The 15329-nt window shown below is 41.2% G+C and overlaps 1 protein-coding gene across 7 annotated transcripts in view; it reads right to left on the reverse strand.

The window, feature by feature from the left end:
• The window catches only part of jakmip1 (janus kinase and microtubule interacting protein 1), a 23954-nt gene extending 9508 nt beyond the window's left edge, over positions 1–14446 (reverse strand). The window contains exons 1-8 of one of the 7 annotated variants that reach the window (XM_040015782.1): positions 13947–14446; positions 6055–6364; positions 5205–5537; positions 4617–4778; positions 2732–2944; positions 1926–2039; positions 1543–1689; positions 1134–1304 (exon numbers count right to left, since the gene is read on the reverse strand). In XM_040015782.1, the coding sequence (XP_039871716.1) occupies positions 1134–1304; positions 1543–1689; positions 1926–2039; positions 2732–2944; positions 4617–4778; positions 5205–5537; positions 6055–6210 (1296 nt within the window). In that variant the 5' untranslated portion in view covers positions 6211–6364; positions 13947–14446. Of the gene's footprint in view, positions 1–1133; positions 1305–1542; positions 1690–1925; positions 2040–2731; positions 2945–4616; positions 4779–5204; positions 5538–6054; positions 6369–7571 lie in introns of all 7 variants that reach the window. The other 6 variants (XM_040015779.1, XM_040015781.1, XM_040015780.1 and 3 more) reach the window with 6 other exon arrangements.
• Positions 14447–15329: the final 883 nt, after the last annotated feature.

Consider the following 15329-nt stretch of genomic DNA (forward strand, 5'->3'; position numbering starts at 1 on the left):
GTGGCGGCACGGGATTCACATTGATCAATCAAAACGTTACCTGCCATCAGCATAAAATGTTTTGTTCAGCAGAGTCTAATTTAGTTACATTTCTTTTCTATATTTCAAATTAAATAAAGTCACAGCATTAAACTGTAAATTCAAGAATTTAGCAGCTTCTAATAACTCAAGCTGTCAGACTGACAGTGTCAGTGAATGTAAAGAAGATAAGAGGGGAAACATAGGCAAAAACTAAAGACTAGGCCATTCTTCTCAAGGTTTTTTGTTTGTTTTTTTTAAAAAAAAAAAACATATAACCATTGATCCTTCTGACATGTATAAGACATGTATAAGACATGTATGCTCCCCTGATCCAGAGGGGTCAAAAACGCAGAGAGAAGCACAACTTCAGGGTTAGTACTGTCACAATAAACGTCCCCCTTCTAGCCATGGCAATGCAGATGATTTTTTTATGTATTTGTATATTGTTATTGGCACACTTAAAAAAATCCACTGACATATTACAGATAAAATATCAAGACAGAAACCTCTATACGCTTCCATTGAAGTACACACATGAAAAATCATATTATCATTTGCAGAGCCAGAACTGTTTGCTGATTTGTTGGCCTCGGCACTCAATACAGGCCGATTAATTTAAAAAGTAAAGACGGGACAGAAGAGCAATGTGGAGTGCTGATGTTGCAGTTTGGACACCAGAGGGCAAGTTGACTGTGGGAAATAAAAATGCTTGGAACAGGTTTAACATAGCAACCAGCTGATCCAAACAGAACAAGCAGAGCTTAAATGAGTAAATAAATAACTACACATAAGAAATATTATGTAAATCTGTTCATGTTTCGTGTGTCTGAAAGAAAAAGAAAAAAAGATTTTCAGCTGATATAATGGAATATACGATTTTAAATCACTGAATATCAATATTGTTACTTCTCTTAATACTCCTGCATTTGTCGGGGCCTAATATTATGCCTACAATAATAATCTTGTGCCATAATGTATTGCCAATACATTAAGAGATATTATAGTGAGAGCTATCTAAAAACATCTAACAGACGAGCTGACAGAGTAATGTTATCTGAGTATATACTGTTGTATGACCTTATGTGTTAACAGGCATGTAACCCTGTCCTGACCTGCGTGAGCTCATCAATGATGCCGCGTTGCTCAGCAACTTGCAGCTTGAGGAACTCTACTTCCTGTTCCTCATGGGCGTGGGTCAGGTCGGTCAGGGAGCTTGGTCGCTTCATCTGGGCCTGAACAGACTGCTGCTGTGATGGTGGCCGAGAAGAGGAAGCTTTCTCCTTCTGCAGGAGGGAAACAGACGGACTAATTATTTTTCATGCTATTCATCAAATGACCAGCAGAGGTCCTCTTTCCTTCAGGGAGCCCTAAAAACCATAAAACGTCTTGAATAGACTAGATAAAACTGTAATATCTACTACATCCTATTACTACTTTTTGATTTTATCTTCAGGTATTAAAAAAAAGAGGGAGTTAAGAGTCACCAGCAGATGTTTAGGAAGACATGTTGGTTGCACTTACCATCTCAGCATTCTCACGGCTCAGGTTCTTGAGTTTCTCCTCCATGCGCTGCAGTGTTTGCAGGAGGTCATCATTTTTCTTGGACAGCCGCTTATTCTTCTCAAACATGGGCTTCATTTGGCTCTCTGCCTCTCGCACCCGTTTCAACTGAACAGAGGAAGGAAACAGGGAGGGGGGACATTGTAATCTTAAGTGTCGCCACAGAATTTCCAGCTTAACTAGGACAGTCAACATCAACAGTGAGGAAGTTAGGAAATATTCGGATTCAGGTTTATTCGACATCCATACTCTTCATGGTGTCTAAACTTATGCGAATTATAATTTAAAAAATGTCTGCATGTATAATTGTATGTTTATAATGACTGCACGCGTGTTTTTCTCACTAGTTCATTCCTCTCATCGGCCAGTAGTGCATTTCTGTCCTCCAGTTTCCTGATGACTGAGTGGAGCTCTGCAATCTTCAACTGGAACCTCCTCATGTCACGCTCCTCCACCTCCTGTGAAGCCGTGGGGAGAGGAGAAGAGGAGGAGGAAGACAACAACTGAAAAAGGGAGTACATGCAGGCAGGCATGCAGGTAATGGAGACGGACAGTAAAAAGGAGGTGATGGCAAGAAAGATGATTTGGCTGTTCACAGAGTGAATGTGTATGTGAAGTACAGTAACCATGTGATTTATGAACTGGTAAATTGACTGGTACTTAAATAATGCCTTTCTAGTCAGATGAGCACTCAAAGCACTATCTACTGCATCTCTCATGCACCCAGTCACACATTTATACAGCGCTATTTATATATAATGTTTGTCTGTAAAGACAACTTAAGTATTCCTTCAAAATTGATTTTGTGGCGTTGGCTGGAATCAGGAAAAAGCTGCATAAACAACAACGTATGTTAAATTCTCCATGTACGGCTCACGGATTCACAGATGTGCCAATTTCACTTTTTAACTCTATGGCATCTGTTATTAATATCAATATTATCAATTGCACTACAAAATCACTATTCCACTGTGATTTTTTTTTTTATCACTTATTTTTCTTTAAAAGCTCCTCACCAGAAATACCTCACATTGTGCTTACTTTGTATTAAAATTTGTAATATAAAATATAATATAAAATATCTGTAAATATGGGAAACTTTCGGAACATATAAAAATATCTTAAGCATAAAATACTGACACTTGTATACCTGGTTGTTGAGCAAGTCTGGGTTTTCTCCTAGTCCAGGCACCACTTCTCTCTTCGGGCTGCCATGGTTGTGTCTCTCGGCCTCTCGTACCTGACCCAGCTGCTCATCCAGGGCTTCCTTTTGGAGCTGAAGCTTCTGGGCATAGCCAGCCTGTAACCCCAGCTCCCTCTCCAGAGCGCACACCACCCGGTCCTTTGCCTTCAACTCATCCATCTAAAGGAGTGAAACAGAACTAGATTATAGTCATTATAAGGAGTTAGTAAATAGGTTTTACGTCTAACTGAAGTCCTTAATATTTTATTTTTAAGACCTTTTCCAGTCTTTTCTTTTTCTATTACTCATGTTATTTATTTTTATTTTACTAGTTTATTAATGTTTTTTTTCTGTTTACACTTTATTGTCCCTCCACTGCGGTTATGCCAGAATGAATCAAAAGGGGAACCCTCTCACTCACCACACATCACAAACTCACATGTAAACCACCTCTCAACTCTCATTTATCATCTTTATCTAAGCAGCTGGAGTCCATCTCTTGTCTTATTCTGTCTGGTCTTATTTTTCAAAATAAAGCACTGAAAATATTGTTCTTATTGTCTACAAAAGTGCAGAGATTTCTGAGAAGCAGCAGAAAACTCCGATTCGATTAAATCTAAATCTAATCATTTCCCTCGTTTCACCTCCAATATGTGAATATTAGTTCATATGTACAATGTTTTTCTTTATAATTTATGTATGTACATTGTGCACAGCTTCAGTGTAAGATGGCGTTTGGTGAAGACTAACAATGTTTTAGCTTTTATAACACTCTGCTTTAGGTTTGATTAATTTATAAGCCTCTGTTCTTGCTCTGCATTCATGCAACCCCTCCTGACAGCTGTTACCACCTCTACTTCCCTCCGTATTTTGTTCTTTAACGCCGGTATTTCCTGCACCGCCTGCTCTCCATCAATAAGCCGTGCTTTACTCTTTGAGTTTCCTCACTCAAGCATTCCTTTACTAACAACAATGCCTGTTACTGTAGCCCTCCTGTATGTAATAGGGTAAATCAGTAACTGCAGCAGGTACACAGACATTTATACTTGCAGATAGCACCACATGGTCAAGACAGACATTGTGGCAATTAGCTCCTAACCTTCATGCTACATCAGTGAGATAAGCCCCGAGCTGGAAGTGAACTTCAGTAGAAGGAAACCAATCTGTGTAATCTGTGTGTGGGTGTGTGAGTGTGTGTGTCATTCAAATATGATCTGGACAGACAGGGACTACAGCGTTAACAGCTGCTGGGTTCGTGAAGCTAATCTATCACAGGCATAACATGCTTAGTTTATGATGCAGTGTAAGATGTGTCTGCTTATTGCACACAGTACACCTCCCTGTTTTTGCACTTCACTAATAGTTAGCTCCTTGTGATGCACATAAAGAGGCACGTTTAATCTCCAACTATAAAATCAGTGATAACAGGGAGGACTATTACACTTTTAATGCCCCAATAACACTTTCTTAATCAGCTTCTTAGCAACAGAGCACAACATAAACCTCTATTTACCTGAAAAAAAGTTTAAGCTTAAGTAAAGGTAGATTTTTGTGCCTGTGTGTCTTTAAACAAACAGGATTTAAAAACTTTGTGAGATTTGGCCTGGTGAGGCCAATCTGCTCTGGTTTTTTAGTATTTAATACTTAAGGGTGATTATTTATTGCTTATTTAATCAGGAATAATGGAGTTATTTGATTAATATTGGGCTTTGTGATTATGATATTGCCAATTGAAACTCAAGTTAAGTGGATTCTGATAAATGTCTTTTAGAAAATACTTTTTGTAATGATTATCAGTCATCTAAAAATGAGGGTACACAGTATTGTGACTTCCAGCTTTATGTGTTCTCACCAGCCGGCGGATGTCTTTCTCACAGTCGCGTTTAATGCGGTGCACCTCGTCCTGGTGCTGTTGGTAGGCTGTGCGGAGATCAGCTGCTTTGGCTTTATCAGCCTGAAGAGCGTTTGCAAGAGCCTCTTCGGCTTGCTTCCGAGCCATTTTCTGCTCCTGAATCTGAAATGGCCCGATGCACACATTTTAATATTTATATACACAAAAACAAAAACAACAAAAAGAACATCAGCTGTGCATTTGTAAATACTTGCTCTTATCCTATTAATAAGTTTAATGACAGATCTAGGCATCTAGGTAGGCTACAGTGAAACAATAGGTTGGCAACAGGCTTTTCCACCCTGCTTCCTGTTTTTCAGGACCAAATTACAAAAGTGTGCATAGTCCCACAAAACACAGACACACACACGCACACCCACATACATACACAAAAAGGGTATTTAAACACAAAGTGCACTCGAAAATCAAGTCTGCAATACTGATTTTACAACTTTGTTAGATCAACATATACCCTATACACGTTCTACTTTCCACAATCTGACATGTGAAAAAGTTATACTTGTCACCCCTGTACCTACTAAAACCTACCTCCTGCTGGAGCTTTATTCTCTCCCCATCAAAGGCTCTCCTGGCTTCCTCCCTAGCCTCTGCAAGAAGGGCATTTTTGAGCTTGTCAGCAGCTCCATCTCTCAGTGCATTCACAAGACCCTGCAGCCTCTGAACCTCAGTATCCCGGATCTTGATTGTTCTGGCCAGCTCGGCTTCATGCTGCCGTGCCAGAGTCTCCCGTATGGCAGCGATTTCACGTAGCTTTTCTTCATGGAGTTTGGCACGCAGGTCAGTGAGTGCTACGGCATGCTTGTGTTGCTCAAGTTCGCGAGCCTGCCGCTGCTCTTGGAGCCGCTCGCGGAGTTTGCATACCTGATAGAAGGACATAATGCAGAATATAGATTAGAGTACCCCTGACAAGCAGCCATCAGTATTTACATAAAGTTTGTCCTGACTCTATTGTGCATATTTCCATATTTTTACTCTAAGTCCTGGCAGACTAAAACAAACTAGCCATGAGGGATGGAGAGATGAGCACAGAGAGGAGGTTTGTGTGTCAGTGAGCAGACTGGAGTAATAAACTGCCCGGAGACCTTTTTTTAAGAAAAAGAAAAAAAAAGAAGTATATGTATTCTGTTGCTTCACAGCAACAGAATAGCCAAACTGCACGCTAGGTAACCCTACTGTCCTATTAGAGATATTGCTTCTTTATAAGTGTGCTTACATGCTTTTAAACATTGGTTGCAAATAATTTATAAATAAAACTGGCAACCATTTCTATCCTGTTTCTGCTGAGTTGATAAAATAGGAGACGACTTCTCAACCACATTTATTAACTTTAAACGCATGTTCTCAGCTTCTTCCACCTCCTCTTCTTCCTCACCCTCACCTTCCCGCGCTCCTGCTGTAGCTCTATCTGAAGGTCCATGATCTTGCTCCTCAGTTCCTCATTGGTGGCCGGCACCGAATCAGCCATCACCTCCGATTTCTCCGGCTTCCGTCCCTTCTTAGACGGTTGAGCCGATGGGGGTGTGGTTGATGACATAGCACTCTAGCCTCCCAGTCGGGACGGACATAGAGTGCAGGGTGTGATAAAATTGAGGAGAAAATCAGTCGCTGCTCCTCCTCCCTACAAGGCCCTGCATCATCATCATCATCATCGGGACGTCTACATTGTTGCTAAAGCTTGCAGAGAGTTTCTACCTGAGAGAGAGACAGACAGACAAGCAGAGAGGGAAAAAAAAAGTGGAAATAAAAAAAAAAAGGTTGAGTCAGGGTTAAAATCTGGGTTACACAGAACTACAATACTCTGGGGCCAAGCAACCAAATAATGACGCAATATAGCCTGGGGAACACAAACTATTTTGGGGACTAACATTTGCACTCTCCTCTGCCACCCTTTTCTCTCCAACATATACACATGGGCCATTTATCACCATCCTGGGCTGCAGTCCCTGGGCTGTACTTAGCAGCTCCACAGTGCATGAAAAAGTGTCTGGCTATCAAAGTTTTAGCATCTCACAGTAGCCTTCTTCCTTTCTGTAGATTAAGAAATCTCTTCTTTGCTTTCACGAGTCTTCAGGCTGCAGATCCCATAAATCTTTCCTACCTGTTCTAACCTAATGACATATCACTACTTTTTTATCACTAAGATGACAATTAGCCAAACACTCACACAGTGCTCTAATGGAGTTACAATTCACTAATTTCACCTCGTCCATGTCTGCCTTTCTATTGCTTTCTTCTTGTCTTCCCATTATTGAATAGATTATTGTTTTAAGCAGATATCTTCATGTTGTCTTGCCAAATATAGGCAGAAGCTGCTTGCATTACTGTCATTTGATTCCTCCGCTATATTCACAGCACAATATAAGAGCAACATTTGCCTCAAAGTCTCCTTTTACTCCCTAAACATACAGGATATATTAGAATAGGGCAGTCACTAACATTGTTTTCTGATTACAGGAGCCACAATGTCACATCTTGATTGAAAATGTGATTATTAAATAATCAAATTAGCTTTTCAAATCAAATATCACCTTTGGCTAAACAGCAAAAAAGCGAGGCATACAGAAATAAACACCAACGAATTTTAATTAACGACTGAATATCTCTTATACTCCTACTCACTAACCAAGGCCAGGTTATGATAGCAGCTATTTTATTTGCATATTTTGTTACAGATGTGTTACAGTGGCACACATCCTCTGAGCTGAAAGCGGACTCCTCTAATCTCTTCTCAGAGTGGATTGTAACCCAGTAACCTTCCAGTCATTCTGCTAACTATTAAATAAATAATGCAACAATGAGGAAGCTGGAGCATTAAGACCGCAGGTGCCTCCATCTTTCTCTACATACACATTGCCACGCATTCATACAACATACACAGATGGCAGAAATAGTTACCAAGGCAACACTTGCTCTCAAAAACGCCTCTCATAGCAAAGGATGATGGGAAGAAGGAGCCTCACGGTGGATGTGAAAAGCATACAGTTCATTATTTGTATAGAAGCTTCAGATTTAAAAAAGAAAAAGAAAAAAAAAGAATACGTAAGTGCATACATGGTATTGTTATCTGGTTGCATCTTTGAGACGAGGTTGACTGAGAGACAGAAATGCGTCGATGCTGGAGGGCGAGGAAGCTTTCTTCCACATGAATTTTTACACAGTGTGCACAGTTGAATGCTGGGAACCAGTGGGGGCAGGGAGAGAAGGGAAACGGAATAACAGAGAAAAGGTGGAAGATATAACCTACAGTAGAGGTAAAGCAGTAAAACAGGAAGGAAATTGCATACTTCTACAAAAGAAAACTAGCTCTTACCCAACTCCCCTCTGTCCCCTTAAACTCCCCACCCCCTCTTCATCTATCCAGACTTACATAAAGGCATGGCGATGTTACTGATCTCACACTTATTCACACAGACAGAGAAAGCAATAGAGGGAGGTCATTCACAGACAGAGTCTTAAACTGAACAATTAGGGACAGATACAGCTGACACATATTCACACAGCCACCAAAAGGCCTCTACCCCATTCACAATAGTAACAAACGGGTATTTATTTGCAGTAGCGCAACAGACAACTGACACACAGGCAAGTGAGGTGGAAACATGCACATATAATTTATGTGCAGTTTATGTGCAACAACAATAAATGGCTTCAGCACACTTTCTACTGTTTTCAGCATGTTTATGCATGTCAGTGTTGTTATCAAAAACCAGGTGTGCCACAGCTGAAATGGCTGAGAGGCATGACATATGGTTTCCCTGTTTTTTTCTTCTTATTCTAAGGAAGCACAGATAGACCCATAAGCACATATCACACTTGACTGTTCGTGTACACTGAGTTAGTGCAAACAGGAAGCCAAGGGTTATTATGGTTTGTTGCTTGTCAAAAATACTACAGAGGAAGAAGCACACGACATAAAGTGAGATCAGAGATTTCTTTGCCTCGATCAATGATGAGATGAGATTGCATAACGTCATAGCAGCAGAAAACACAGATCTACTTATCTGCCGCTTTATTAGGTACATTTTGCTAGTACTGCACTGTACCCCTTCTGGCTTCAGAAATGCATTCATTTTTTGTGGTATAGATTCAACAAGCTGCCAGAAGCATTCCTCAGAGAATTTGGTCCATATTGGCATGATAGATCACACAGTTGCTGTAGATTTGGTAGCTAAACATCCATGATGTGAATCTCATGTTCCAGGACATCCCAAAGGTGCCGTATTAGATTGAAATCTGGTGACTGCGGAGGCCATATGAATACAGTGAACTAACTGTTCAAGAAACACGATAATGTTTGATTAGAGCTATGTGACATGGCGTGTTTTTAGTGTGCCGTCATGTTGTTATGCTGGAAGCCATCAGAAGATGGGTGCACTGTGGTCATAAAGGGATTGACATGGTCAGCAACAATATTCAGATAGCCTGTTGGATTAAAACAGTACTCAGCTGGTAGTAAGGGGCCCAAAGTGTGCCAAGAAAATATCCCTCACACCATTATACAACCATCGTTGAATCTTTCATACAAGGGACGATAGAGCCATGCTTTCATGTTGTTTATGGTAACCTGAATGTTGCAGCGGAAATCAAGATTCATGAGAACAGGCAATGTTTTTCTAATCTTCTAATGTCCACCTTTAGTGAGCCAAAAACTCTAACCTCTTGATCTTAAGGAGCACCAGCCAATCCCAGAGGAAATTATGTAAAGACTACATGGTTTGGTGTTCTTCTTCTGTAGTACATATGCTTCAAAATTCAATGTGTTCTGCATTCAGAGATGCTCTTCATCACACCTTGCTTGTAACAAGGAGTTATTTGACTTCTATCAGCTATCAGCTTTAAAGCAGTCTGACTATTCTCCTCTGACGTTTGACAATAACAAGCCATTTTCGCCCAGAGGACTGCTGCTCACTGGATATTTTCTGAGCCATTCTTTGTAAACGCTGTCTGGGAAAATCCCAGTAGATTAGCAGTTTCTGAAATACTCAGACCAGCCTGTCTGACACCAACAATCATGCTATTTGATGTTTGCATTGAACAGGTGTTCCTTAAAAAAAAGTGTCTGTGAGTATAGACTGGGGAGCATTGAAAACAAAATATGGGGATATGTTATAGTGGCACTGAGAGTATTTTTAAATAGTAAAGAATTACCCACACATGGAATAACTGAAAGTTTGTGACCACAGATATGGTATTTTATATTGTTTTTGTGACTCACACAACTCAGGAAATGCAGGAAAAAAAACAGGCATCTCTGCTCAGAATTTCCAAAGGTCTAATGAACATGGTTGATGTAATAATAAACGATAAAGTGTACCTAATAAGTTGAGTATGTATCTTACAAATACTAAGCCAAGATTTCAAATAAATTTGTGCAGCAACTACAAGACATCTGCCACCCACAGTTCCCACAAAGCCTTCTGGAGCCACATCATGTTCCCAACCTGGCAGCCAGGCGCTAAATCTCAAAGTTTTATAGATCATTGAAAGCCAGGAATGTTATATGTGAAACTGGAAAATTTTATAGGGGCACCGAGAAGCTAAGAACCACCTTTAATGTTCGCAGGAGCAAACAAAAACCAGCAAAGATCGTAGACCTTAAATTACCTCGTCCACTCTAAGTGTAAACTGTTTGTGTAGCTTACACTGTGATGGAAAAGGAAGCAAAACCCTTCAACAAGACAATTCACCAGACAAAATTAACAGATTTGTCTTCAACATCTATATTTAGCTAACATAAACCCACATTCATTCTGAATAAAAATGTCACTATGACTCATGACTTCAATCATAAGTCATATTTTGCAACACGTTATATAAACTGAACAATAAATCAACAAAAAACTACCTTCAAGGCCTTTTTAAGTGCAGTGAATGTAGCTCTGAGATCATCATCTTGAGCTAAATCACTATACTATAACTGCAAAAAGAAAAAAATTCCAAATGAGGAAATATGTTTTAGATTTTAAGATAATAAAATAAAAAGTAAATAAAATTAAACCTGTGTGACATGCCAAAACTTTGCAGCATCATCTTTTGGGTGAAGGGATTACCCTTATTAATTTTTATGTGTGTTGTTGTGTCACTAATTATCTTCTTCTCTCTAATTACCTGCTTTATAGCTCCCAGTGACTTTGTTAGAGTTACATTTGACTTAACCCATCCATTTAAAGCAGTGGTTCTCAAACTGTGGGGTGGGCCCCCCTGGTGGGATGTGGAGCCACTCCAGGTAAGGTGAGGATGATTACGGGAAAAAAATATGGAATTAACTGTTGAATTGAGAGTGGCAGAGTTTTCATTGTTGCCATATTGGCTTTTTTTAAAAATGGATGAGAGGGAGCAGTTCTGACTGAAAACTGCTCACTCGTTGACTGGTCAGCAAGTCGTCAGCCAATGAACCATGGATAATACTCTTTTTTTCAAACAGTATGAGCAAGATTTACAAACAGACATAATTTTTAATTAAACATGACCCCAAATGAGTAACTGATTCTTTAGTTTTCCCATAGACTTGTATACAACAAGAAGTTCTTTTTGCAACCCCAGCTAACGCCATCTGGTGGCCTTCAGGTAGAATGCAGGTTTGAAGCACTTCCGCAATAGCGTCTTTTTTCTTTTTCAGCCGAAAGCTACGCCCGTGTTTTATACCATCCATGGCCTTAACTCTTTTCAACTTCTGAGGTCAGGTATGCCAGAAAAAGTTTGAGAACCACAGGTTTAAAAGAAGTGTTTGGATTCCTTGGTGCATATTTGCCTTACACATGTAAGACTGCTTTGGTCTGAGATCTGGGCGAGACATAAACTCAGTCAGGTTATGTCTGGTGTAAAATCTGTGCCAAATCACACATGTGGCTCCATCCGCTGTGGTGACCCCAGGGGAAATAAGAGAGGAGCGGAAAGTACTTAGTGCAATAAAGCTGTTCTCAACTGCCATATGAAAAACTAAGGTTGCAGACATATACAATTGTTTTAACATACTAATGACTTCACATCTGTTGCTTTTGCATTAATCACTGAATTTGTTGCAATTACAGCTCGGGAGCCAATCATAATATCAGTGGTTCAATCTCAATCCCAGGTGTCAAAGTGTCCTTTGCCAAGATACGAAACCCCAATTTGCTCCCAATTCATCCTTTCTAGTGTCAGTGTGCACCTGACAGATAAAAAGCACTTATAGTGAAGTGCTGTATGCATGAATGTGTAACAGTAATGCACTTTAATAGTTAACTTTTTACTTGAGCAGACATTCTGAATGGACACAAGCTTATTACACACTAACAGATGAATCTACTCAAAGCCAGACAGATCACACATGCCTACCGAGGGTTAAACATTAAGTACACTTTACAGCAACATAAAGGCCCAATAAGTACATAAGCAAATAGGAGCTCAAACACTGACTCCTTGTTCCTCTTTCCAAGTTTAAAAAAAAAAAATCAACACTGAGGGTGTGGACAGGCTAATATACTGTATCTTATTTACACTGCATATTGGTTACAACACCTAGGCCTATACACAGACACACACACAGAAACAAGCCTCCTCACTGCAGTCATCAGCAGAGTGTAGACTGTCAGAACAAGGCTGGCCACGATCCAGACACCCCTCCACAGTCTGCACACACACACACACACGCACACCCTCTGCTGTCTAGAGATTCACTTAAGATACACTGTAAAGATCCCATCGAGAGGCCGAGTAACCCAGCCAAGAGCAACACTAGTGGAGCATATGACCTAAAAAACTACTATGCCAGGAGAATGACTACAAGTTACTGACCCCAATGACTAGTCAACCCAAACACACAAACAATAGTCTCTCTCTCACTGTGTCACATACACATACATTGTACTGCTGGTTTATTGCACAGGCTCTGGTCTTTGGTGTCTATTAATGTGTTAACATAGTCGTAATTATCATTGCTGAAAGCTTTCAGCCTCTCTGTGTACCTCTATGAGTATGTATGCTTTTGCATGCATGGTTGCGCTTTAGCAGTGATACCCTCATCCCGCTCCAGACCGGCATTGCAACACAATAAGAATGAGGAAAGTGCAGCAGATAAAGAAAGAGAGCGTTATACACATGAGAATAACAGAGCACTGGGATTATTCTGGTAGCAGGCTGTCACTCAGCACATTACACTGAGGAAGGCAGAGATATGGAGAAAGCAATAGGATTATGAATGAAGTATTAGTGTACAAATTAAGTTATAGAAAGGGAAGGAAAGAGAGGGGGAAACAGTGACGTACACTGGGGTCCCAGGAAATGTAATTGCTAAATCTAACAGAGCAGACCAAAATATCAGTAGACAGATCTGTATTTTGCAATATGATGATACTTTAATTCCACTTTTTTGGGCTCAGTTAACCAGCTCATAAGGGAGGCATCACAATGTGGATCCCTGCTTTTGATCAAACACAAGTGAGTGTGCAACACATGCTGGGTGTCCACTCGGGCAAATTTACGAGCCTCTGGGGCCGCCTGCTACAGCAGCAGCAGCAAAACTGTTATGACAGACAGAGCCTGAGAAACACAACATGCATGGTAGTGGACTGCCTGGGCAGAGGAATATGCCGGAGATGATGGTCTAATGCGATGTCGCCGGCCCTCTAATGAGCTGTCAAATAGGAGATTAAAGGGTAGACTACCGCCGGGTGGGAGGGTTTTTACACTGCTGAAAACCTGTTTGTCCGGCTAGCCAACCACACCCCACGGCGAGAGGCTGCTGCTGCTGCAGCATCATCATCATCATCATCATCCTCCTCCGGCCAGGACGGCTGTCCTTGCACTCAGAGCTGCACGGTGTTATGTGTTGATGTTTTTTCAGCAAACACGGCCACGGTGCTCTTGTGCTGGTGTGACCACAAACTAATCTGGTCTAAAAATTTCACCAGAGGCCTCTCTTGTTCCGGGAAGATAATGTAACAGCTCTGATGATATGAAGGGGGGGGGCAGCAAAAACAGTTGAATGTTAATCGCCCGTTATCATCGAGGTTCACGCTTCCTCTTTGGCTAGCTGGCAGAGTGGGACAGCTGTGTCATATCGGTTCAGCATTCAACCACAAACACAATATTCACATCTCCACAAGAAGCTTGATAGTTACTGTCGGCAGGCTGAACTCACATCGAAAGCCAGAAATGATGAGGTCCAGACGGTGCCTCTCTATCCGTTACTGCTGCACCGTTAGCGGATGTGTCACAGGAGCTAGCCGCCTGTCAGTCAACAAACCACACGCTAGAAGTTCCCCGGCTTTGCAAAGCGAACAAACTCACCTGAAATAGGAGGTCAACGGCGGTCACAAGTGGCCCAAGGCTTGTGAACGTCTCTGCCCAATCTGTTTCACATGCAGGAAGGGAGGCTGGGCTTCGCTTCGCTGTGGAGGGCTCAATGAACTCACCTCTCCCGCCTCCTCAACACCCCGGGCTCCGCTAACTGCCGACAGCCGACCCCTTTAGAAACTTTCCTCCCCGGATATCAGATATTTTAGAGCAGCTAACGCGAAGGCTGAAGCTTCGTAATAACATGACTCTCATCAGCTCCAGCCTCTTCTTGCGCTGCACGTTGACATTTTCCTCCACGCCCACACGCACATACACACACGTTAGAACGCGCGCGCTACGTCATCCGCTCCTGTGCATTTCATCCACATGACTGAATTATTAAATAAATAAATGAAACGATTCCAGTGCCGTGAACATATGTATGTGTGTGTGTGTGTGTATGGGAGGAGGGCGGCGTCGCCGGTAGCGTGATAGTAGCGCGACACCTGACTGCGTGTTCAAGAATGACACTGCGCGCGGTAATTGCGTGGACTTGTACGTCCATGCGCAGCCGGTGTTCAGGAGCCTGACAGACGCAGGGTGGTGTCGGGAACGTGCAGTGTCCTGTACAAACTGGCTCTACTTTGTCTTTATAAGGCGGATGTGACTCGTGCGCTTTAATCCTGGGAACTGATTTACAAACACAAGTATTTAACAAACATATTCTCTATTTACCATAGCAATGTATCGTGCTGAAACAAGCCCCTATCTTTGCATAACTGGTTTTGAAAAGGTCCTTCTCAAGAAAGATATCTGTTCCCTATCACTTCCAAATATTACTCTGTGATTTTTTTTAATGCTACTCCCCCCGGGATCACGATAATTTATGTGCCCGTATGCTCCAAGAAATAATAATAATAACATGACTCCTGCACTTTTTGAACAGGATGTGGTTCAGCTATAAGATCTGTGTTCTTATAACTGCCGCAATTACCACACTCAACACATTAATGGCAACGCCTAACCTTTGATTTTATGTACTCATGTTCATTTCACATTTGCTGAAAGCACATTAGCCACGTTTAAAACATCTCACTCTGCTAAATTACTTGCGGGCCGGTCCACGTAGCACGTGAGATCCAGCCACATTTGCAACCAGCACTTCTAAATACAGGAAGGTTTACTTGGAATGTGCTAAGTGATGCATCTTGGGGGGGTGACCTTAATTAATTATTTAAAAAATATTATTATTTATACTTGATTGTTGAGTTAGCGAATTGATTTCCTTTATTGTACTACTGTTCAGTTAAGGTGAAATATTGAAAATAAGCTCAATAGGTTATTGTTTTTTGTTTCTCCTCTGTTTCAAAGTTGGTCTGATCAGCCTGCACCAAA

Source organism: Simochromis diagramma, unplaced genomic scaffold (assembly GCF_900408965.1).
Source record: "Simochromis diagramma unplaced genomic scaffold, fSimDia1.1 OVJJ01000685.1, whole genome shotgun sequence".
In the NCBI taxonomy this organism is placed as follows: Eukaryota; Metazoa; Chordata; class Actinopteri; order Cichliformes; family Cichlidae; genus Simochromis; species Simochromis diagramma.